Source organism: Carcharodon carcharias, unplaced genomic scaffold (genome assembly GCF_017639515.1).
Source record: "Carcharodon carcharias isolate sCarCar2 unplaced genomic scaffold, sCarCar2.pri scaffold_782_ctg1, whole genome shotgun sequence".
Taxonomy (NCBI): Eukaryota; Metazoa; Chordata; class Chondrichthyes; order Lamniformes; family Lamnidae; genus Carcharodon; species Carcharodon carcharias.
The window spans coordinates 28,173-52,559 of NW_024471110.1; the positions used below are offsets into that span (position 1 = coordinate 28,173).

Consider the following 24,387-nt stretch of genomic DNA (forward strand, 5'->3'; position numbering starts at 1 on the left):
CCTCCCTTCTCCCCGTGTCTCTCTCTCGCCTCCCTTCTCCCCGTGTCTCTCTCTCGCCTCCCTTCTCCCCGTGTCTCTCTCTCGCCTCCCTTCTCCCCGTGTCTCTCTCTCTCTCTCTCGCCTCCCTTCTCCCCGTATCTCTCTCTCTCTCGCCTCCCTTCTCCCCGTGTCTCTCTCTCTCTCGCCTCCCTTCTCCCCATGTCTCTCTCTCTCTCGCCTCCCTTCTCTCCGTGTCCTTCCTCTCTCTCTCCCCCTCTCTCTCTCTCCATTCCCAGTCCAGGGATCCAGACCCGGGAAAAACGTCCAGTTGACAGAGAATGAGATCCGAGGACTTTGTCTGAAATCCCGAGAGATCTTCCTCAGTCAACCCATCCTGCTGGAACTTGAAGCTCCCTTGAAAATCTGTGGTAAGTGATTGACTCTGGAGTGCAGCATCTTGTATGAGTCTGGTCTCCGAATCCCAGATCTGTGTGTCTGTGTGTCTGTGTGTCTGTGTGTCTGTGTGTCTGTGTGTCTGTGTGTCTGTGTGTCTGTGTGTCTGTGTGTCTCTGCCTGTGCCTGTGTCTGTCTGTGTCTGTCTGTGTCTGTCTGTGTCTGTGTGTGTCTGTCTGTGTCTGTCTGTGTCTGTCTGTGTCTGTGTGTGTGTGTGTGTGTGTGTGTGTGTGTGTGTGTGTGTGTGCCGAGTCTGGATGTGCTCCTGGTCTCCGAATCTCAGATCTGTCTGTGTGTGTGTGTGTCTGTGTGTGTGTGTGTGTGTGTGTGTGTGTGCCGAGTCTGGATGTGCTCCTGGTCTCCGAATCTCAGATCTGTGTGTGTGTGTGTGTCTGTGTGTGTGTGTGTCTGTGTGTGAGTGTGTGTGTCCCCCCTCTGGGGCCCACACAGTGAGTCACACCCCCACCCCTGCATTCTCCTGTTGGCTGGATAATTTCCAATTTGCCTTTGAAATCGATGATTGTATGTGCATCCACCTCAGGCCTGGCAATCTGGATCTTAACCATTCGTTGTGGAAAAACAGGTTTTCCCCTCTCAGTGATGCTATTTCTCTCTCCGTCCCCCTCTCCCTCCCTCTCTCTCTCTGTCTCCCTCCCCCCTCTCTCTCTCTCTCTCTCCCTCCCCCCCTCTCTCTCTCTCTCTCCCTTCCCCCTCCCCCCCCTCTCTCTCTGTCTCTCTCTCTCTCTGACCCCTTCACCCCTCTCTCTCTCTCTCCCTCTGACCCCCTCCCCCCTCTCTCTCTCTCTCTCTGACCCCCTCCCCCCCTCTCTCTCTCTCTCTCTCTCTCTGACCCCCTCCCCCTCTCTCTCTCTCTGACCCCTTCCCCCTCTCTCTCTCTCTCTCTCTTTGACCCCCTCCCCCCTTTCTCTCTCTCTCTGACCCCCTCCCCCTCTCTCTCTCTCTCTCTCTGACCCCCTCCCCCCTCTCTCTCTCTCTATGATCCCCGCTCCCCTTTCTCGCTCGCTCTTTCTCTCTCTCTCTCCCTCTCTCTCTACCTTACTAGGTGACATCCATGGCCAATACTATGACCTGCTACGTCTGTTTGAGTACGGTGGGTTTCCCCCGGAGAGTAACTACCTGTTCCTGGGAGACTACGTGGACCGTGGCAAGCAGTCCCTGGAAACGATCTGTTTGCTGTTAGCCTACAAGATAAAATATCCGGAAAACTTCTTCCTGCTGCGAGGGAACCATGAGTGTGCAAGCATCAACCGCATCTACGGCTTCTACGATGAGTGTGAGTGCACACGAACACCGGCTGAGCAGCTCACACTCACTGTTCCTGGGCATAAAGTGGGTGGGTGGAGCAGGGGGAACACACTGTCAGGAACAGTGTAGAGGGAGCTTTACTCTGTATCTAACCCCGTGCTGTACCTGTCCTGGGAGTGTTTGATGGGGACAGTGCAGAGGGAGATTTACTCTGTATCAAACCCCGTGCTGTACCTGTCCTGGGAGTGTTTGATGGGGACAGTGTAGAGGGAGCTTTACTCTGTATCTAACCCTGTGCTGTACCTGTCCTGGGAGTGTTTGATGGGGACAGTGTAGAGGGAGCTTTACTCTGTATCTAACCCCGTGCTGTACCTGTCCTGGGAGTTTTTGACTGGGACGGTGTAGAGGGAGATTTACTCTGTATCTAACCCCGTGCTGTACCTGTCCTGGGAGTGTTTGATGGGGACAGTGTAGAGTGAGCTTTACTCTGTATCTAACCCCGTGCTGTACCTGTCCTGGGAGTGTTTGATGGGGACAGTGTAGAGGAAGCTTTACTCTGTATCTAACCCCGTGCTGTACCTGTTCTGGGAGTGTTTGATGGGGACAATGTAGAGGGAGCTTTACTCTGTATCTAACCCCGTGCTGTACCTGTCCTGGGAGTGTTTGATGGGGACAGTGTAGAGGGAGCTTTACTCTGTATCTAACCCCGTGCTGTACCTGTCCTGGGAGTTTTTGACTGGGACGGTGTAGAGGGTGCTTTACTCTGTATCTAACCCCGTGCTGTACCTGTCCTGGGAGTATTTGACGGGGCACCTATGACGTGTTTTTTAAATGTTAACAGGTAAAAGACGCTACAATATCAAACTGTGGAAAACCTTCACCGACTGTTTCAACTGTCTGCCCATTGCTGCGATTGTCGATGAGAAAATCTTCTGTTGTCATGGTGGTAGGTGCCAGTGTTTGCTATGGGACACTGCAGGATGGGTGCACCAACAGGCCATGCATTCCGCCCCCTTTATCTCACCCTTGTCATCTCTGTTACCCCAGCCGTCCCCACCATTTCTCATCCCACCTCCCTCTCTCTCTCTCTCTGTGTGTCCCAGACTCTCTCTCTCTGTGTGTCCCAGACTCTCTCTCTCTGTGTGTCCCAGACTCTCTCTCTCTGTGTGTCCCAGACTCTCTCTCTCTGTGTGTCCCAGACTCTCTCTCTCTGTGTGTCCCAGACTCTCTCTCTCTGTGTGTCCCAGACTCTCTCTCTCTGTGTGTCCCAGACTCTCTCTCTCTGTGTGTCCCAGACTCTCTCTCTCTGTGTGTCCCAGACTCTCTCTCTCTGTGTGTCCCAGACTCTCTCTCTCTCTGTGTGTCCCAGACTCTCTCTCTCTGTGTGTCCCAGACTCTCTCTCTCTGTGTGTCCCAGACTCTCTCTCTCTGTGTGTCCCAGACTCTCTCTCTCTGTGTGTCCCAGACTCTCTCTCTCTGTGTGTCCCAGACTCTCTCTCTCTGTGTGTGTCCCAGACTCTCTCTCTCTGTGTGTGTCCCAGACTCTCTCTCTCTGTGTGTGTCCCAGACTCTCTCTCTCTGTGTGTGTCCCAGACTCTCTCTCTCTCTGTGTGTGTCCCAGACTCTCTCTCTCTCTGTGTGTGTCCCAGACTCTCTCTCTCTGTGTGTGTCCCAGACTCTCTCTCTCTGTGTGTGTCCCAGACTCTCTCTCTCTCTGTGTGTCCCAGACTCTCTCTCTCTCTGTGTGTCCCAGACTCTCTCTCTCTGTGTGTGTCCCAGACTCTCTCTCTCTGTGTGTGTCCCAGACTCTCTCTCTCTGTGTGTGTCCCAGACTCTCTCTCTCTGTGTGTGTCCCAGACTCTCTCTCTCTGCGTGTGTCCCAGACTCTCTCTCTCTGCGTGTGTCCCACGCTCTCTCTCTCTGCGTGTGTCCCACGCTCTCTCTCTCTGCGTGTGTCCCACGCTCTCTCTCTCTGCGTGTGTCCCACGCTCTCTCTCTCTCCTCTCTCTGCGTGTGTCCCACGCTCTCTCTCTCTGCGTGTGTCCCACGCTCTCTCTCTCTGCGTGTGTCCCACGCTCTCTCTCTCTGCGTGTGTCCCACGCTCTCTCTCTCTCTGCGTGTGTCCCACGCTCTCTCTCTCTGCGTGTGTCCCACGCTCTCTCTCTCTCTGCGTGTGTCCCACGCTCTCTCTCTCTGCGTGTGTCCCACGCTCTCTCTCTCTCTGCGTGTGTCCCACGCTCTCTCTCTCTGCGTGTGTCCCACGCTCTCTCTCTCTGCGTGTGTCCCACCCTCTCTCTCTCTGCGTGTGTCCCACCCTCTCTCTCTCTGCGTGTGTCCCACCCTCTCTCTCTCTGCGTGTGTCCCACCTCTCTCTCTCTGCGTGTGTCCCACCCTCTCTCTCTCTGCGTGTGTCCCACCCTCTCTCTCTCTGCGTGTGTCCCACGCTCTCTCTCTCTGCGTGTGTCCCACCCTCTCTCTCTCTGCGTGTGTCCCACGCTCTCTCTCTCTGCGTGTGTCCCACCTCTCTCTCTCTGCGTGTGTCCCACCGCTCTCTCTCTCTGCGTGTGTCCCACGCTCTCTCTCTCTGCGTGTGTCCCGTCCCCACGCTCTCTCTCTCTGCGTGTGTCCCCACGCTCTCTCTCTCTCTGCGTGTGTCCCACCGCTCTCTCTGCGTGTGTCCCACGCTCTCTCTCTCTCTGCGTGTGTCCCACGCTCCTCTCCTCTGCTGCGTGTGTCCCACGCTCTCTCTCTCTGCGTGTGTCCCACGCTCTCTCTCTCTGCGTGTGTCCCACGCTCTCCTCTCTCTCTCTGCGTGGCCCACGCTCATCGTCTCTCTGCGTGTGTCCCACGCTCTCTCTCTCTGCGTGTGTCCCACGCTCTCTCTCTCTGCGTGTGTCCCACGCTCTCTCTCTCTGCGTGTGTCCCACGCTCTCTCTCTCTGCGTGTGTCCCACGCTCTCTCTCTCTCTGGCGTGTGTCCCACGCTCTCTCTCTCTGCGTGTGTCCCACGCTCTCTCTCTCTGGCGTGTGTCCCACGCTCTCTCTCTCTGCGTGTGTCCCCACGCTCTCTCTCTCTCTGCGTGTGTCCCACGCTCTCTCTCTCTGCGTGTGTCCCACGCTCTCTCTCTCTCTGCGTGTGTCCCACGCTCTCTCTCTCTGCGTGTGTCCCACGCTCTCTCTCTCTCTGGCGTGTGTCCCACGCTCTCTCTCTCTGCGTGTGTCCACGCTCTCTCTCTCTGCGTGTGTCCCACGCTCTCTCTCTCTGCGTGTGTCCCACGCTCTCTCTCTCTGCGTGTGTCCCACGCTCTCTCTCTCTGCGTGTGTCCCACCTCTCTCTCTCTCTGCGTGTGTCCCACGCTCTCTCTCTCTCTGCGTGTGTCCCACGCTCTCTCTCTCTCTGCGTGTGTCCCACGCTCTCTCTCTCTGCGTGTGTCCCACGCTCTCTCTCTCTGCGTGTGTCCCACGCTCCTCTCTCTCTCTGCGTGTGTCCCACGCTCTCTCTCTCTGCGTGTGTCCCACGCTCTCTCTCTCTCTGCGTGTGTCCCACGCTCTCTCTCTCTGCGTGTGTCCCACGCTCTCTCTCTCTCTGCGTGTGTCCCACGCTCTCTCTCTCTGCGTGTGTCCCACGCTCTCTCTCTCTCTGCGTGTGTCCCACGCTCTCTCTCTCTCTGCGTGTGTCCCACGCTCTCTCTCTCTGCGTGTGTCCCACGCTCTCTCTCTCTGCGTGTGTCCCACGCTCTCTCTCTCTCTGCGTGTGTCCCACGCTCTCTCTCTCTCTGCGTGTGTCCCACGCTCTCTCTCTCTCTGCGTGTGTCCCACGCTCTCTCTCTCTCTGCGTGTGTCCCACGCTCTCTCTCTCTCTCTGCGTGTGTCCCACGCTCTCTCTCTCTCTGCGTGTGTCCCACGCTCTCTCTCTCTCTGCGTGTGTCCCACGCTCTCTCTCTCTGCGTGTGTCCCACGCTCTCTCTCTCTCTGCGTGTGTCCCACGCTCTCTCTCTCTGCGTGTGTCCCACGCTCTCTCTCTCTGCGTGTGTCCCACGCTCTCTCTCTCTGCGTGTGTCCCACGCTCTCTCTCTCTGCGTGTGTCCCACGCTCTCTCTCTCTGCGTGTGTCCCACGCTCTCTCTCTCTGCGTGTGTCCCACGCTCTCTCTCTCTGCGTGTGTCCCACGCTCTCTCTCTCTCTGCGTGTGTCCCACGCTCTCTCTCTCTGCGTGTGTCCCACGCTCTCTCTCTCTGCGTGTGTCCCACGCTCTCTCTCTCTGCGTGTGTCCCACGCTCTCTCTCTCTCTGCGTGTGTCCCACGCCTCTCTCTCTCTCTGCGTGTGTCCCACGCTCTCTCTCTCTGCGTGTGTCCCACGCTCTCTCTCTCTGCGTGTGTCCCACGCTCTCTCTCTCTGCGTGTGTCCCACGCTCTCTCTCTCTGCGTGTGTCCCACCTCTCTCTCTCTGCGTGTGTCCCACGCTCTCTCTCTCTGCGTGTGTCCCACGCTCCTCTCTCTCTGCGTGTGTCCCACGCTCTCTCTCTCTGCGTGTGTCCCACGCTCTCTCTCTCTGCGTGTGTCCCACGCTCTCTCTCTCTGCGTGTGTCCCACGCTCTCTCTCTCTGCGTGTGTCCCACGCTCTCTCTCTCTGCGTGTGTCCCACGCTCTCTCTCTCTGCGTGTGTCCCACGCTCTCTCTCTCTGCGTGTGTCCCACGCTCTCTCTCTCTGCGTGTGTCCCACGCTCTCTCTCTCTGCGTGTGTCCCCACGCTCTCTCTCTCTGCGTGTGTCCCCACGCTCTCTCTCTCTGCGTGTGCCCACGCTCTCTCTCTCTGCGTGTGCCCCACGCTCTCTCTCTCTGCGTGTGCCCCACGCTCTCTCTCTCTGCGTGTGCCCCACGCTCTCTCTCTCTGCGTGTGCCCCACGCTCTCTCTCTCTGCGTGTGCCCCACGCTCTCTCTCTCTGCGTGTGCCCCACGCTCTCTCTCTCTGCGTGTGCCCCACGCTCTCTCTCTCTGCGTGTGCCCCACGCTCTCTCTCTGCGTGTGTCCCCACGCTCTCTCTCTCTGCGTGTGTCCCCACGCTCTCTCTCTCTGCGTGTGCCCCACGCTCTCTCTCTCTGCGTGTGCCCCACGCTCTCTCTCTCTGCGTGTGTCCCACGCTCTCTCTCTCTGCGTGTGTCCCACGCTCTCTCTCTCTGCGTGTGTCCCACGCTCTCTCTCTCTGCTGTGTCCCCACGCTCTCTCTCTCTGCGTGTGTCCCCACGCTCTCTCTCTCTGCGTGTGTCCCCACGCTCTCTCTCTCTTGCGTGTGCCCCACGCTCTCTCTCTCTGCGTGTGCCCCACGCTCTCTCTCTCTGCGTGTGCCCCACGCTCTCTCCTCTCTGCGTGTGCCCCACGCTCTCTCTCTCTGCGTGTGTCCCACGCTCTCTCTCTCTGCGTGTGTCCCACGCTCTCTCTCTCTGCGTGTGTCCCACGCTCTCTCTCTCTGCGTGTGTCCCACGCTCTCTCTCTCTGCGTGTGTCCCACGCTCTCTCTCTCTGCGTGTGTCCCACGCTCTCTCTCTCTGCGTGTGTCCCACGCTCTCTCTCTCTGCGTGTGTCCCACGCTCTCTCTCTCTGCGTGTGTCCCACGCTCTCTCTCTCTGCGTGTGTCCCACGCTCTCTCTCTCTGCGTGTGTCCCACGCTCTCTCTCTCTGCGTGTGTCCCACGCTCTCTCTCTCTGCGTGTGTCCCACGCTCTCTCTCTCTGCGTGTGTCCCACGCTCTCTCTCTCTGCGTGTGTCCCACGCTCTCTCTCTCTGCGTGTGTCCCACGCTCTCTCTCTCTGCGTGTGTCCCACCCTCTCTCTCTCTGCGTGTGTCCCACCCTCTCTCTCTCTGCGTGTGTCCCACCCTCTCTCTCTCTGCGTGTGTCCCACCCTCTCTCTCTCTGCGTGTGTCCCACCCTCTCTCTCTCTGCGTGTGTCCCACCCTCTCTCTCTCTGCGTGTGTCCCACCTCTCTCTCTCTGCGTGTGTCCCACCCTCTCTCTCTCTGCGTGTGTCCCACCCTCTCTCTCTCTGCGTGTGTCCCACGCTCTCTCTCTCTGCGTGTGTCCCACCCTCTCTCTCTCTGCGTGTGTCCCACGCCTCTCTCTCTCTGCGTGTGTCCCACCCTCTCTCTCTCTGCGTGTGTCCCACCCTCTCTCTCTCTGCGTGTGTCCCACCCTCTCTCTCTCTGCGTGTGTCCCAGCCCTCTCTCTCTCTGCGTGTGTCCCACCCTCTCTCTCTCTGCGTGTGTCCCACCCTCTCTCTCTCTGCGTGTGTCCCAGCCTCTCTCTCTCTGCGTGTGTCCCACCCTCTCTCTCTCTGCGTGTGTCCCACCCCCTCTCTCTCTGCGTGTGTCCCACCCTCTCTCTCTCTGCGTGTGTCCCACCCCCTCTCTCTCTGCGTGTGTCCCACCTCTCTCTCTCTGCGTGTGTCCCAGCCCTCTCTCTCTCTGCGTGTGTCCCAGCCTCTCTCTCTCTGCGTGTGTCCCAGCCTCTCTCTCTCTGCGTGTGTCCCAGCCTCTCTCTCTCTGCGTGTGTCCCAGCCTCTCTCTCTCTGCGTGTGTCCCAGCCTCTCTCTCTCTGCGTGTGTCCCAGCCTCTCTCTCTCTGCGTGTGTCCCAGCCTCTCTCTCTCTGCGTGTGTCCCAGCCTCTCTCTCTCTGCGTGTGTCCCAGCCTCTCTCTCTCTGCGTGTGTCCCAGCCTCTCTCTCTCTGCGTGTCTCCCAGCCTCTCTCTCTCTGCGTGTCTCCCAGCCTCTCTCTCTCTGCGTGTGTCCCAGGCTCTCTCTCTCTGCGTGTGTCCCAGGCTCTCTCTCTCTGCGTGTGTCCCAGGCTCTCTCTCTCTGCGTGTGTCCCAGACTCTCTCTCTCTGCGTGTGTCCCAGACTCTCTCTCTCTGCGTGTGTCCCCAGACTCTCTCTCTCTGCGTGTGTCCCAGACTCTCTCTCTCTGCGTGTGTCCCCAGACTCTCTCTCTCTGCGTGTGTCCCAGACTCTCTCTCTCTGCGTGTGTCCCAGACTCTCTCTCTCTGCGTGTGTCCCAGACTCTCTCTCTCTGCGTGTGTCCCAGACTCTCTCTCTCTGCGTGTGTCCCAGACTCTCTCTCTCTGCGTGTGTCCCAGACTCTCTCTCTCTGTGTGTGTCCCAGACTCTCTCTCTCTGTGTGTGTCCCAGACTCTCTCTCTCTGTGTGTGTCCCAGACTCTCTCTCTCTGTGTGTGTCCCAGACTCTCTCTCTCTGTGTGTGTCCCAGACTCTCTCTCTCTGTGTGTGTCCCAGACTCTCTCTCTCTGTGTGTGTCCCAGACTCTCTCTCTCTGTGTGTGTCCCAGGCACTCTCTCTCCGCGTGTGTCCCAGGCTCTCTCTCTCCGCGTGTGTCCCAGGCTCTCTCTCTCCGCGTGTGTCCCACGCTCTCTCTCTCCGCGTGTGTCCCACGCTCTCTCTCTCCGCGTGTGTCCCACGCTCTCTCTCTCCGCGTGTGTCCCACGCTCTCTCTCTCTGCGTGTGTCCCACGCTCTCTCTCTCCGCGTGTGTCCCACGCTCTCTCTCTCCGCGTGTGTCCCACGCTCTCTCTCTCCGCGTGTGTCCCACGCTCTCTCTCTCCGCGTGTGTCCCACGCTCTCTCTCTCCGCGTGTGTCCCACGCTCTCTCTCTCTGCGTGTGTCCCACGCTCTCTCTCTCTGCGTGTGTCCCACGCTCTCTCTCTCTGCGTGTGTCCCACGCTCTCTCTCTCTGCGTGTGTCCCCACGCTCTCTCTCTCTGCGTGTGTCCCACGCTCTCTCTCTCTGCGTGTGTCCCACGCTCTCTCTCTCTGCGTGTGTCCCACGCTCTCTCTCTCTGCGTGTGTCCCACGCTCTCTCTCTCTGCGTGTGTCCCACGCTCTCTCTCTCTGCGTGTGTCCCACGCTCTCTCTCTCTGCGTGTGTCCCAGGCTCTCTCTCTCTGCGTGTGTCCCAGGCTCTCTCTCTCTGCGTGTGTCCCAGGCTCTCTCTCTCTGCGTGTGTCCCAGGCTCTCTCTCTCTGCGTGTGTCCCACGCTCTCTCTCTCTGCGTGTGTCCCACGCTCTCTCTCTCTGCGTGTGTCCCAGGCTCTCTCTCTCTGCGTGTGTCCCAGGCTCTCTCTCTCTGCGTGTGTCCCAGGCTCTCTCTCTCTGCGTGTGTCCCAGGCTCTCTCTCTCTGCGTGTGTCCCAGGCTCTCTCTCTCTGCGTGTGTCCCAGGCTCTCTCTCTCTGCGTGTGTCCCAGGCTCTCTCTCTCTGCGTGTGTCCCAGACTCTCTCTCTCTGCGTGTGTCCCAGACTCTCTCTCTCTGCGTGTGTCCCAGACTCTCTCTCTCTGCGTGTGTCCCAGACTCTCTCTCTGCGTGTGTCCCAGACTCTCTCTCTCTGCGTGTGTCCCAGACTCTCTCTCTCTGCGTGTGTCCCAGACTCTCTCTCTCTGCGTGTGTCCCAGACTCTCTCTCTCTGCGTGTGTCCCAGACTCTCTCTCTCTGCGTGTGTCCCAGACTCTCTCTCTCTGCGTGTGTCCCAGACTCTCTCTCTCTGCGTGTGTCCCAGACTCTCTCTCTCTGCGTGTGTCCCAGACTCTCTCTCTCTGCGTGTGTCCCAGACTCTCTCTCTCTGCGTGTGTCCCAGACTCTCTCTCTCTGCGTGTGTCCCAGACTCTCTCTCTCTGCGTGTGTCCCAGACTCTCTCTCTCTGCGTGTGTCCCAGACTCTCTCTCTCTGCGTGTGTCCCAGACTCTCTCTCTCCGCGTGTGTCCCAGACTCTCTCTCTCCGCGTGTGTCCCAGGCTCTCTCTCTCCGCGTGTGTCCCAGGCTCTCTCTCTCCGCGTGTGTCCCAGACTCTCTCTCTCCGCGTGTGTCCCAGGCTCTCTCTCTCCGCGTGTGTCCCAGGCTCTCTCTCTCCGCGTGTGTCCCAGGCTCTCTCTCTCCGCGTGTGTCCCAGGCTCTCTCTCTCCGCGTGTGTCCCAGGCTCTCTCTCTCCGCGTGTGTCCCAGGCTCTCTCTCTCCGCGTGTGTCCCAGGCTCTCTCTCTCCGCGTGTGTCCCAGGCTCTCTCTCTCCGCGTGTGTCCCAGGCTCTCTCTCTCCGCGTGTGTCCCAGGCTCTCTCTCTCCGCGTGTGTCCCAGGCTCTCTCTCTCCGCGTGTGTCCCAGGCTCTCTCTCTCCGCGTGTGTCCCAGGCTCTCTCTCTCCGCGTGTGTCCCAGGCTCTCTCTCTCCGCGTGTGTCCCAGGCTCTCTCTCTCCGCGTGTGTCCCAGGCTCTCTCTCTCCGCGTGTGTCCCAGGCTCTCTCTCTCCGCGTGTGTCCCAGGCTCTCTCTCTCCGCGTGTGTCCCAGGCTCTCTCTCTCCGCGTGTGTCCCACGCTCTCTCTCTCCGCGTGTGTCCCAGGCTCTCTCTCTCCGCGTGTGTCCCACGCTCTCTCTCTCCGCGTGTGTCCCACGCTCTCTCTCTCCGCGTGTGTCCCACGCTCTCTCTCTCCGCGTGTGTCCCACGCTCTCTCTCTCCGCGTGTGTCCCACGCTCTCTCTCTCCGCGTGTGTCCCACGCTCTCTCTCTCCGCGTGTGTCCCTACGCTCTCTCTCTCCGCGTGTGTCCCACGCTCTCTCTCTCCGCGTGTGTCCACGCTCTCTCTCCTCTCCGCGTGTGTCCCACGCTCTCTCTCTCCGCGTGTGTCCCACGCTCTCTCTCTCCGCGTGTGTCCCACGCTCTCTCTCTCCGCGTGTGTCCCACGCTCTCTCTCTCCGCGTGTGTCCCACGCTCTCTCTCTCTCTCTCCGCGTGTGTCCCACGCTCTCTCTCTCTCTCTCCGCGTGTGTCCCACGCTCTCTCTCTCTCTCTCTCTCTGTGTCCCACGCTCTCTCTCTCTCTCTCTCTCTCTGTGTCCCACGCTCTCTCTCTCTCTCTCTCTCTGTGTCCCACACTCTCTCTCTCTCTCTCTCTCTCTGTGTCCACACTCTCTCTCTCTCTCTCTCTCTCTCTCTCTCTCTCTGTGTCCCACACTCTCTCTCTCTCTCTCTCTCTCTCTGTGTCCCACACTCTCTCTCTCTCTCTCTCTCTCTCTCTGTGTCCCACACTCTCTCTCTCTCTCTGTGTCCCACACTCTCTCTCTCTCTCTGTGTCCCACACTCTGTCTCTCTCTCTGTGTCCCACACTCTCTCTCTCTCTCTGTGTCCCACACTCTCTCTCTCTCTCTGTGTCCCACACTCTCTCTCTCTCTCTGTGTCCCACACTCTCTCTCTCTCTCTGTGTCCCACACTCTCTCTCTCTCTGTGTCCCACACTCTCTCTCTCTCTCTCTGTGTCCCACACTCTCTCTCTCTCTCTCTCTGTGTCCCACACTCTCTCTCTCTCTCTCTCTGTGTCCCACACTCTCTCTCTCTCTCTCTCTGTGTCCCACACTCTCTCTCTCTCTCTCTGTGTCCCACTCTCTCTCTCTCTGTGTCCCACTCTCTCTCTCTCTGTGTCCCACTCTCTCTCTCTCTGTGTCCCACACTCTCTCTCTCTGTGTCCCACACTCTCTCTCTCTGTGTCCCACACTCTCTCTCTGTGTCCTACACTCTCTCTCTCTCTCTCTCTGTGTCCCACACTCTCTCTCTCTCTCTGTGTCCCACACTCTCTCTCTCTCTCTCTGTGTCCCACACTCTCTCTCTCTCTCTCTCTCTCTGTGTCCCACACTCTCTCTCTCTCTCTCTCTCTCTCTCTCTCTGTGTCCCACACTCTCTCTCTCTCTCTCTCTCTCTCTGTGTCCCACACTCTCTCTCTCTCTCTCTCTCTCTCTGTGTCCCACACACTCTCTCTCTCTCTCTGTGTCCCACTCTCTCTCTCTCTCTCTCTCTGTGTCCCACTCTCTCTCTCTCTCTCTCTGTGTCCCACACTCTCTCTCTCTCTCTGTGTCCCACACTCTCTCTCTCTCTCTGTGTCCCACACTCTCTCTCTCTCTCTCTCTGTGTCCCACACTCTCTCTCTCTCTCTCTCTCTGTGTCCCACACTCTCTCTCTCTCTCTCTCTCTGTGTCCCACACTCTCTCTCTCTCTCTCTCTGTGTCCCACACTCTCTCTCTCTCTCTCTGTGTCCCACACTCTCTCTCTCTCTCTCTGTGTCCCACACTCTCTCTCTCTGTGTCCCACACTCTCTCTGTGTCCCACACTCTCTCTCTCTGTGTCCCACACTCTCTCTCTCTCTCTGTGTCCCACACTCTCTCTCTCTCTCTGTGTCCCACACTCTCTCTCTCTCTCTGTGTCCCACACTCTCTCTCTCTCTCTGTGTCCCACACTCTCTCTCTCTCTCTGTGTCCCACACTCTCTCTCTCTCTCTGTGTCCCACACACTCTCTCTCTCTCTGTGTCCCACACTCTCTCTCTCTGTGTCCCACACTCTCTCTCTCTGTGTCCCACACTCTCTCTCTCTGTGTCCCACACTCTCTCTCTCTGTGTCCCACACTCTCTCTCTCTGTGTCCCACACTCTCTGTGTCCCACACTCTCTCTCTCTGTGTCCCACACTCTCTCTCTCTGTGTCCCACACTCTCTCTCTCTCTGTGTCCCACACTCTCTCTCTCTGTGTCCCACTCTCTCTCTCTCTCTCTCTCTCTCTCTGTGTCCCACACTCTCTCTCTCTCTCTCTCTCTCTCTGTGTCCCACACTCTCTCTCTCTCTCTCTCTGTGTGTCCCACACTCTCTCTCTCTCTCTCTCTGTGTCCCACACTCTCTCTCTCTGTGTCCCACACTCTCTCTCTCTCTGTGTCCCACACTCTCTCTCTCTCTCTCTGTGTCCCACACTCTCTCTCTCTCTCTCTCTGTGTCCCACACTCTCTCTCTCTCTCTCTGTGTCCCACACTCTCTCTCTCTCTCTCTGTGTCCCACACTCTCTCTCTCTCTCTCTGTGTCCCACACTCTCTCTCTCTCTGTGTCCCACACTCTCTCTCTCTGTGTCCCACACTCTCTCTCTCTCTCTCTCTCTCTCTGTGTCCCACACTCTCTCTCTCTCTCTCTCTCTCTTCTCTCTGTGTCCCACAGTCTCTCTCTCTCTCTCTCTGTGTCCCACACTCTCTCTCTCTCTGTGTCCCACACTCTCTCTCTCTCTGTGTCCCACACTCTCTCTCTCTCTGTGTCCCACACTCTCTCTCTCTGTGTCCCACACTCTCTCTCTCTGTGTCCCACACTCTCTCTCTCTCTCTCTCTCTCTGTGTCCCACTCTCTCTCTCTCTCTCTCTCTGTGTCCCACACTCTCTCTCTCTCTCTCTCTCTGTGTCCCACACTCTCTCTCTCTCTCTCTCTCTCTCTGTGTCCCACACTCTCTCTCTCTCTCTCTCTCTCTCTGTGTCCCACACTCTCTCTCTCTCTCTGTGTCCCACACTCTCTCTCTCTCTCTGTGTCCCACACTCTCTCTCTCTCTGTGTCCCACACTCTCTCTCTCTCTGTGTCCCACACTCTCTCTCTCTCTGTGTCCCACACTCTCTCTCTGTGTCCCACACTCTCTCTCTCTCTGTGTCCCACACTCTCTCTCTCTCTGTGTCCCAAACTCTCTCTCTCTCTGTGTCCCACACTCTCTCTCTCTCTCTGTGTCCCACACTCTCTCTCTCTCTGTGTCCCACACTCTCTCTCTCTCTGTGTCCCACACTCTCTCTCTCTCTCTGTGTCCCACACTCTCTCTCTCTGTGTCCCACACTCTCTCTCTCTGTGTCCCACACTCTCTCTCTCTCTCTGTGTCCCACACTCTCTCTCTCTCTCTCTCTGTGTCCCACACTCTCTCTCTCTCTCTCTCTGTGTCCCACACTCTCTCTCTCTCTCTCTCTGTGTCCCACACTCTCTCTCTCTCTGTGTCCCACACTCTCTCTCTCTCTGTGTCCCACACTCTCTCTCTCTCTCTCTCTGTGTCCCACACTCTCTCTCTCTCTCTCTCTCTCTCTGTGTCCCACACTCTCTCTCTCTCTCTCTCTGTGTCCCACACTCTCTCTCTCTCTCTCTGTGTCCCACTCTCTCTCTCTCTCTCTCTCTCTGTGTCCCACACTCTCTCTCTCTCTCTCTCTCTGTGTCCCACACTCTCTCTCTCTCTCTCTCTCTCTGTGTCCCACACTCTCTCTCTCTCTCTCTCTCTGTGTCCCACACTCTCTCTCTCTCTCTCTGTGTCCCACACTCTCTCTCTCTCTCTCTCTGTGTCCCACACTCTCTCTCTCTCTCTCTCTCTCTGTGTCCCACACTCTCTCTCTCTGTGTCCCACACTCTCTCTCTCTCTCTCTCTCTCTCTGTGTCCCACACTCTCTCTCTCTCTCTCTCTCTCTCTCTGTGTCCCACAGTCTCTCTCTCTCTCTCTCTGTGTCCCACACTCTCTCTCTCTGTGTCCCACACTCTCTCTCTCTGTGTCCCACACTCTCTCTCTCTGTGTCCCACACTCTCTCTCTCTGTGTCCCACACTCTCTCTCTCTCTCTCTCTCTCTGTGTCCCACACTCTCTCTCTCTCTCTCTCTCTGTGTCCCACACTCTCTCTCTCTCTCTCTCTCTCTGTGTCCCACACTCTCTCTCTCTCTCTCTCTCTCTGTGTCCCACACTCTCTCTCTCTCTCTCTGTGTCCCACACTCTCTCTCTCTCTCTGTGTCCCACACTCTCTCTCTCTCTCTGTGTCCCACACTCTCTCTCTCTCTCTCTCTCTGTGTCCCACACTCTCTCTCTCTCTCTCTCTGTGTCCCACACTCTCTCTCTCTCTCTCTCTCTGTGTCCCACACTCTCTCTCTCTCTCTCTCTGTGTCCCACACTCTCTCTCTCTCTCTGTGTCCCACACTCTCTCTCTCTGTGTCCCACACTCTCTCTCTCTCTCTGTGTCCCACACTCTCTCTCTCTCTCTGTGTCCCACACTCTCTCTCTCTCTCTGTGTCCCACACTCTCTCTCTCTCTCTGTGTCCCACACTCTCTCTCTCTCTCTCTGTGTCCCACACACTCTCTCTCTCTGTGTCCCACACACTCTCTCTCTCTGTGTCCCACACTCTCTCTCTCTGTGTCCCACACTCTCTCTCTCTGTGTCCCACACTCTCTCTCTCTGTGTCCCACACTCTCTCTCTCTGTGTCCCACACTCTCTCTCTCTCTGTGTCCCACACTCTCTCTCTCTGTGTCCCACACTCTCTCTCTCTGTGTCCCACACTCTCTGTGTCCCACACTCTCTCTCTCTGTGTCCCACACTCTCTCTCTCTCTGTCCCACTCTCTCTCTCTCTGTGTCCCACTCTCTCTCTCTCTCTCTCTCTCTCTCTGTGTCCCACACTCTCTCTCTCTCTCTCTCTCTCTCTCTCTGTGTCCCACACTCTCTCTCTCTCTCTCTCTCTCTCTGTGTCCCACACTCTCTCTCTCTCACTCTCTCTGTCCCACACTCTGTCTCTCTCTCTCTCTCTCTCTGTCCCACACTCTCTCTCTCTCTCTCTCTCTCTCTCTCTCTGTGTCCCACACTCTCTCTCTCTCTCTCTCTCTCTCTCTCTCTCTCTGTGTCCCACACTCTCTCTCTCTCTCTCTCTGTGTCCCACTCTCTCTCTCTGTGTCCCACACTCTCTCTCTCTCTGTGTCCCACACTCTCTCTCTCTCTGTGTCCCACACTCTCTCTCTCTCTGTGTCCCACACTCTCTCTCTCTCTCTCTCTGTGTCCCATACTCTCTCTCTCTCTCTCTCTGTGTCCCACACTCTCTCTCTCTCTCTCTCTGTGTCCCACACTCTCTCTCTCTCTGTGTCCCACACTCTCTCTCTCTCTCTGTGTCCCACACTCTCTCTCTCACTCTCTCTCTGTGTCCCACACTCTCTCTCTCTCTCTCTCTGTGTCCCACACTCTCTCTCTCTCTCTGTGTCCCACACTCTCTCTCTCTCTCTGTGTCCCACACTCTCTCTCTCTCTCTCTGTGTCCCACACTCTCTCTCTCTCTCTCTGTGTCCCACACTCTCTCTCTCTCTCTGTGTCCCACACTCTCTCTCTCTCTCTCTGTGTCCCACACTCTCTCTCTCTCTCTCTGTGTCCCACACTCTCTCTCTCTCTCTCTCTGTGTCCCACACTCTCTCTCTCTCTCTCTCTCTGTGTCCCACACTCTCTCTCTCTCTGTGTCCCACAGTCTCTCTCTCTCTCTCTCTGTGTCCCACACTCTCTCTCTCTCTCTCTCTCTGTGTCCCACACTCTCTGTCTCTCTGTGTCCCACACTCTCTCTCTCTCTCTCTCTGTCTCTCTGTGTCCCACACTCTCTCTCTCTCTCTCTCTCTGTGTCCCAGACTCTCTCTCTCTCTCTCTGTGTCCCAGACTCTCTCTCTCTCTCTCTGTGTCCCAGACTCTCTCTCTCTCTCTCTCTGTGTCCCAGACTCTCTCTCTCTCTCTCTGTGTCCCAGACTCTCTCTCTCTGTCTGTGTCCCACACTCTCTCTCTCTCTCTCTCTCTCTCTCTCTCACCAACCCCTTACTCTCTCTCTCTCCCCAACAATGTGAGCCCCCCCAAGCATCCACTTTATGCCATTCCGCCCTCACCCCTGTTTCATTCCCTCAGGCCTCTCGCCGGACCTGCAGTCGATGGAACAGATCCGTCGGATAATGAGACCGACAGATGTCCCAGACCAGGGGCTGCTGTGCGACCTGCTCTGGTCTGACCCCGACAAGGATGTGCAAGGCTGGGGGGAGAATGATCGAGGCGTCTCCTTCACTTTCGGGGCTGAGGTCGTTGCCAAGTTCCTTCACAAACACGACTTGGATCTAATCTGCAGAGCCCACCAGGTAGGACCACAACAACCCACCCCTCCCTCGGCGGGGAGCGCCCCACTGTCACAGGGTCAGTACTGAGGGAGTGCTGCACTGTCGGAGGCTCAGTACTGAGGGAGCGCTGCACTGTCACAGGGTCAGTACTGAGGGAGCGCTGCACTGTTGGAGGGTCAGTACTGAGGGAGCGCTGCACTGTCGGAGGGTCAGTACTGAGGGAGTGCCGCACTGTCAGAGGGTCAGTACTGAGGGAGCGCCGCACTGTCGGAGGGTCAGTACTGAGGGAGCGCCGCACTGTCGGAGGATCAGTACTGAGGGAGCGCCGCACTGTCGGAGGGTCAGTACTGAGGAGGCGCCGCGCTGTCGGAGGGTCAGTACTGAGGGAGTGCCGCACTGTCGGAGGGTCAGTACTGAGGGACGGTCGGAGGGTCAGTACTGAGGGAGCGCCACACTGTCAGTGGGTCAGTGCTGAGGGAGCGCCACACTGTCAGAGGGTCAGCACTGAGGGAGTGCCGCACTGTCAGAGGGTCAGTACTGAGGGAGTGCCGCACTGTCAGAGGGTCAGTACTGAGGGAGTGCTGCACTGTCGGAGGGTCAGTACTGAGGGAGTGCTGCAATGTCAGAGGGTCAGTACTGAGGGTGCGCCGCACTGTCGGAGGGTCAGTACTGAGGGAGCACCGCACTGTCGGAGGGTCAGTACTGAGGGAGCGCCGCACTGTCGGAGGGTCAGTACTGAGGGAGCGCCGCACTGTCGGAGGGTCAGTACTGAGGGAGCGCCGCACTGTCGGAGGGTCAGTGCTGAGGGAGCGCCGCACTGTCGGAGGGTCAGTGCTGAGGGAGCGCCGCACTGTCGGAGGGTCAGTGCTGAGGGAGCGCCGCACTGTCGGAGGGTCAGTGCTGAGGGAGCGCCGCACTGTCGGAAGCTCAGTACTGAGGAGGCGCCGCGCTGTCGGAGGGTCAGTACTGAGGGAGTGCCGCACTGTCGGAGGGTCAGTACTGAGGGACGGTCGGAGGGTCAGTACTGAGGGAGCGCCACACTGTCAGTGGGTCAGTGCTGAGGGAGTGCCTCACTGTCAGAGGGTCAGTACTGAGGGTGCGCCGCACTGTTGGAGGGTCAGTACTGAGGGAGCGCCGCACTGTCGGAGGGTCAGTACTGAGGGAAGGGGGAGTGCAGTGTTGGGCTGCTTATTGTAACTCTTGGCCGTTGACAGGTTGTGGAGGATGGTTACGAATTCTTCGCCAAGAGACAGTTGGTCACGCTCTTCTCTGCCCCAAACTACTGTGGTGAGTTCGACAATGCGGGAGCCATGATGAGTGTCGATGAAACTTTGATGTGCTCCTTCCAGGTGAGACCTGCTCAATACTTGTGTCTCTGACTGTATTCCTGCCTCTCTTTCCCTCTCACTGTCCTTGTCACTGTTGCTCTATTTCACACTCGCTTCCTTTCTTACTCACTCTCTCACTCTCCGGCACTGTCGCGCTTTCTTTCTCACACCCTGTCCCTCTCGCACGCTCTCTCTCTCACTCTCATGCTCTCTCTCTTTCTCACACCCTGCCCTGCTCGCGTGCGCCCTCTCTCTCTCTGTCACACCCTGTCCTGCTTGCGTGCACCCTCTCTCTCTCTCTCTCTCTCTCCCCTCTCTCTCTCTCTCTCTCTCTCTCTCTCTCACACCCTGTCCTGCTCACATGCGCTCTCTCTCTCTCCCTCTCTCTCTCTCTCTTTCTCACACCCTGTCCCTCTCGCGCGCTCTCTCTCTCTCTCACTCTCGTGCTCTCCCTCTTTCTCACACCCTGTCCTGCTCACGTGCGCCCTTTCTCTCTCTTCCCCCCCCCTCTCTCTCTCTCTCTCTCTCACACACCCTGTCCTACTCGCGTGAGCCCTCTCTCTCTCTCTCTCCCTCTCTCTCCCTCTCTCTCCCTCTCTCTCCCTCTCTCTCCCTCTCTCTCCCTCTCTCTCCCTCTCTCTCCCTCTCTCTCCCTCTCTCTCCCTCTCTCTCCCTCTCTCTCCCTCTCTCTCCCTCTCTCTCCCTCTCTCTCTCTCTCTCACACCCTGTCCTGCTCACGTGCGCCCTCTCTCTCTCCCTCTCCCCCTCTCTCTCTCCCTCTTTCTCACACCCTGTCCTGCTCACGTGCGCTCTCTCTCTCTCTCTCTCTCCCTCTCTCTCTCTCTCTCTCTCACACCCTGTCCTGCTCACGTGCGGCCCCCTCTCTCTCTCTCACACCCTGTCCCTCTCGCGCGCTCTCTCTCTCACACCCTGTCCTGCTCACGTGCGCCCTCTCTCTCCCTCTCTCTCTCTCTCTCTCTCTCACACCCTGTCCTGCTCACGTGCGCCCTCTCTCTCTCTCTTCCCCTCTCTCTCTCCCTCTTTCTCACACCCTGTCCTGCTCGCGTACGCTCTCTCTCTCTCTCACACCCTGTCCCTCTTGCGCGCTCTCTCTCTCACTCTCGCGCTCTCTCTCTTTCTCACACCTTGTCCTGCTCACGTGCGCCCTCTCTCTCACACCCTGTCCCTCTCGTGCGCCCTTTCTCTCTCTCACTCTCGCGCTCTCTCTCTTTCTCACACCCTGTCCTGCTCGTGTGTGCCCTCTCTCTCCCCTTCTCTCTTTCCCTCTTTCTCACACCCTGTTCTGCTCACGTGTGCCCTCTCTCTCTCACACCCTGTCCCTCTCGCACACTCTCTCTCTCTCTCTCTCACTCTCGCGCTCTGTCTTTCTCACACCCTGTCCTACTCACGTGCGCCCTCTCTCTCTCTCTCTCACTCTCGTGCTCTCTCTCTCACACCCTGTCCTGCTCGTGTGCGCCCTCTGTCTCTCACCCCATCTCTCTCTTTCTCACACTCTGTCCTGCTCACGTGCACCCTCTCTTTCTCTCTCCCCTCTCTCTCTCTCTCTCTCTCTCTCTCTCTCTCTCTCCCCCTCTCTCACACCCTGTCCTGCTCACGTGCACGCGCTCTCTCTCTCTCCCCCTCTCTCTCTCTCTTTCTCACACCCTATCCCTCTGCTCTCTCTCTCTCCCTCTCTCTCTCTCTCTCTTTCTCACACCCTGTCCCTCTCGTGTGCTCTCTCTCTCTCTCTCTCTCCCTCTCTCTCTCTCTTTCTCACACCTTGTCCCTCTCGCGTGCTCTCTCTCTCTCCCTCTCTCTCTCTCTCTCTGTCTCTTTCTCACACCCTGTCCTGCTCACGTGCGCCCTCTCTCTCTCTCCCCCCCTCTCTCTCTCTCTCTCACCCTGTCCTGCTCACGTGCGCCCTCTCTCTCTCTCTCTCTCTCTCCCCCTCTCTCTCTCTCTCTCTTTCGCACACCCTGTCCTGCTCACGTGTGCCCTCTCTCTCTCCCCCTCTCTCTCTCTCTCTCTCTCTCTCTCTCTCTCTTTCTCACACCCTGTCCCTCTCGCGCGCCCTCTCTCTCTCTCCCTCTTTCTCACACCCTGTCCTGCTCATGTGTGCCCTCTCTCTCTCCCCCTCTCTCTCTCTCACACCCTGTCCTGTTCACGTGTGCCCTCTCTCTCTCCCCCTCTCTCTCCCTCTTTCTCACACCCTGTCCTGCTCACATGCGCCCTCTCTTTCCCACTCTCACACCCTGTCCTGCTCACGTGTGCCCTCTCTCTCTCTCCCTCTCTCTCTATCTCACACCCTGTCCTGCTCACATGCGCCCTCTCTCTCTCTCCCCCTCTCTCACACCCTGTCCTGCTCACGTGCACGCGCTCTCTCTCTCTCCCCCTCTCTCTCTCTCTTTCTCACACCCTGTCCCTCTGCTCTCTCTCTCTCTCTCCCTCTCTCTCTCTCTTTCTCACACCTTGTCCCTCTCGCGTGCTCTCTCTCTCTCCCTCTCTCTCTCTCTCTCTGTCTCTTTCTCACACCCTGTCCTGCTCACGTGCGCCCTCTCTCTCTCTCTCTCTCCCCCTCTCTCTCTCTCTCTTTCGCACACCCTGTCCTGCTCACGTGTGCCCTCTCTCTCTCCCCCTCTCTCTCTCTCTCTCTCTCTCTCTCTCTTTCTCACACCCTGTCCCTCTCGCGCGCCCTCTCTCTCTCTCCCTCTTTCTCACACCCTGTCCTGCTCATGTGTGCCCTCTCTCTCTCCCCCTCTCTCTCTCTCACACCCTGTCCTGTTCACGTGTGCCCTCTCTCTCTCCCCCTCTCTCTCCCTCTTTCTCACACCCTGTCCTGCTCACATGCGCCCTCTCTTTCCCACTCTCACACCCTGTCCTGCTCACGCGTGCCCTCTCTCTCTCTCCCTCTCTCTCTATCTCACACCCTGTCCTGCTCACGTGCGCCCTCTCTCTCTCTCTCCCTCTCCCTCTCTCTTTCTCACACCCTGTCGCACTCACGCGTGCTCCCTCTCTCCCTCTCTCCCTCTCTTTCTCACATCCTGTCCTGCTCGCGTGCGCCCTCTCTCTCTCTATCTCACACCCTGTTCCTCTTGCGCGCGCTCTCTCTCTCTCTCCCTCTCGCGCTCTCTCTCTTTCTCACATCCTGTCCCTCTCGCGCGCGCTCTCACTCTCTCTTTCTCACACCCTGTCCCTCTCGCGCGCGCTCTCACTCTCTCTCTCTCTCTCTTTCTCCCACCCTGTCCCTCTCGGGTGCGCTCTCACTCTCTCTCCCTCTCACGCTCTCTCTTTCTCACACCCTGTCCCTCTCGTGCGCGCTCTCACTCTCTCTCCCTCTCGCGCTCTCTCTTTCTCACACCCTGTCCCTCTCGTGCGCGCTCTCACTCTCTCTCTCTCGCACACCCTGTCCTGCTCGCGTGCGCCCTCTCTCTCTCTATCTCACACCCTGTTCCTCTTGCGCGCACTCTCTCTCTCTCTCCCTCTCGCGCTCTCTCTCTTTCTCATATCCTATCCCTCTCGCGCGCGCTCTCACTCTCTCTCTCTCTCTCTCTCTTTTTCACACCCTGTCCCTCTCGCGCGCGCTCTCACTCTCTTTCTCTCTCACACCCTGTCCCTCTCGTGTGCGCTCTCACTCTCTCTCTCTCTCTCTCACACCCTGTCCCTCTCGCGCGCGCTCTCACTCTCTCTCTCTCTCTCGCTCTATCTCACACCCTGTACCTCTCTCTCTCTCTCTCTCTCTCTCTCTCTCACACCCTGTCCTGCTCGCTCGCGCTCTCTCTCTCTCTCACACCCTGTCCCTCTCTCTCTCTCTCTCTCTTTCTCACACCCTGTCCTGCTCGCACGCGCTCGCTCTCTCTCTCTCTCTCTCACACACCCTGTCCCTCTCTCTCTCTCTCACACCCTGCCCTCTCTCTCTCTCTCTCTCTCTCTCTCTCTCACACCCTGTCCTGCTGGCGCGCGCCCTCTCTCTCATATCCTGAGGGATTTAACGCTCTGTGTGTTGGTTATCTTGCCTCCTCCAGATTCTGAAACCAGCCGATAAAAACAAGCCGAAATATAACCAGTTTGGGGGCTACAATCCGAGTGGGAGACCGGTCACACCTCCACGGAACTCCACCAAAGCCAAGAAATGAATGTCAGCACGTCCTGACTGAACAATGTGCAAATTACTGAGATTCTTCTCCTGTTCACCCCTCTCCCTCTCACCTTTTCACTTTCCCTCTCTCTCTCTCTCCGCCTCTCTCTCCGCCTCTCTCTCCGCCTCTCTCTCCGCCTCTCTCTCCGCCTCTCTCTCTCCGCCTCTCTCTCTCTCTCCGCCTCTCTCTCTCTCTCCGCCTCTCTCTCTCTCTCTCCGCCTCTCTCTCTCTCTCTCTCCGCCTCTCTCTCTCTCTCTCTCCGCCTCTCTCTCTCTCTCTCTCCGCCCCTCTCTCTCTCTCTCTCCGCCTCTCTCTCTCTCTCTCTCCGCCTCTCTCTCTCTCTCTCTCCGCCTCTCTCTCTCTCTCTCCGCCTCTCTCTCTCTCTCTCCGCCTCTCTCTCTCTCTCCGCCTCTCTCTCTCTCTCTCTCTCTCCGCCTCTCTCTCTCTCTCTCTCCGCCTCTCTCTCTCGCTCTCTCCGCCTCTCTCTCTCTCCGCCTCTCTCTCTCTCCGCCTCTCTCTCTCCCCGCCTCTCTCTCTCCCCGCCTCTCTCTCTCCCCGCCTCTCTCTCTCCCCGCCTCTCTCTCTCCCCGCCTCTCTCTCTCCCCGCCTCTCTCTCTCCCCGCCTCTCTCTCTCCCCGCCTCTCTCTCTCCCCGCCTCTCTCTCTCCCCGCCTCTCTCTCTCCCCGCCTCTCTCTCTCCCCGCCTCTCTCTCTCCCCGCCTCTCTCTCTCCCCGCCTCTCTCTCTCCCCGCCTCTCTCTCTCCCCGCCTCTCTCTCTCTCCGCCTCTCTCTCTCCCCGCCTCTCTCTCTCCCCGCCTCTCTCTCTCCCCGCCTCTCTCTCTCCCCGCCTCTCTCTCTCCCCGCCTCTCTCTCTCTCCGCCTCTCTCTCTCTCCGCCTCTCTCTCTCTCTCCGCCTCTCTCTCTCTCTCCGCCTCTCTCTCTCTCTCCGCCTCTCTCTCTCTCTCCGCCTCTCTCTCTCTCTCCGCCTCTCTCTCTCTCCGCCTCTCTCTCTCTCCGCCTCTCTCTCTCTCCGCCTCTCTCTCTCTCCGCCTCTCTCTCTCTCCGCCTCTGTCTGTCTGTCTGTCTCTCTCTCTCTTTGTTTTCCTCTCTGTTCATTCTCTCATCTTGGTCTTCTCTCTTCCCTCCTTTCTCTTCCCCTCCCTCTTTTTTTTCTTCTCTCTCTCTCTCTTTCTCTCTCGTAAAATGCACGATTCCCTCCTTCTTAAGCAAGTGCTTTCTCACTCTGAAAGACTCAGCTGTAACCCACTCTCACTGGAACCCGAGTGCAGGAAACCCCCCCCCAACCGAGCCATGATTTCAATCTCGATCACCCCTTGAAACTCCCCTCAGGCGTGCGATGGGTGGGGAGAGGGTGAGATCTAATCCTTGCTCCTAGACCTCACAATGCTGCAACAGGGTGGTAGATGTTTTTTTTAATGGAATAGATTTATTTCATCATTGTCAAAGAATTAAAATAAAGCTTGTATTTTTAAACAATATTAAAACTGGCCGATTCTTGTGAAACAGTGGAG

At 57.8% G+C, this 24,387-nt stretch overlaps 1 protein-coding gene across 1 annotated transcript; it reads left to right on the forward strand.

The window, feature by feature from the left end:
- Positions 1-275: 275 nt before the first annotated feature.
- On the forward strand, positions 276-23,028 carry LOC121275192 (serine/threonine-protein phosphatase PP1-alpha catalytic subunit; the record flags this gene model as incomplete). Its single annotated transcript, XM_041182612.1, has 6 exons — positions 276-407; positions 1,496-1,726; positions 2,540-2,644; positions 17,190-17,413; positions 18,607-18,741; positions 22,743-23,028. Coding segments are annotated over 6 exons (938 nt in total), but the record flags the coding sequence as incomplete, so codon positions are not given.
- Positions 23,029-24,387: the final 1,359 nt, after the last annotated feature.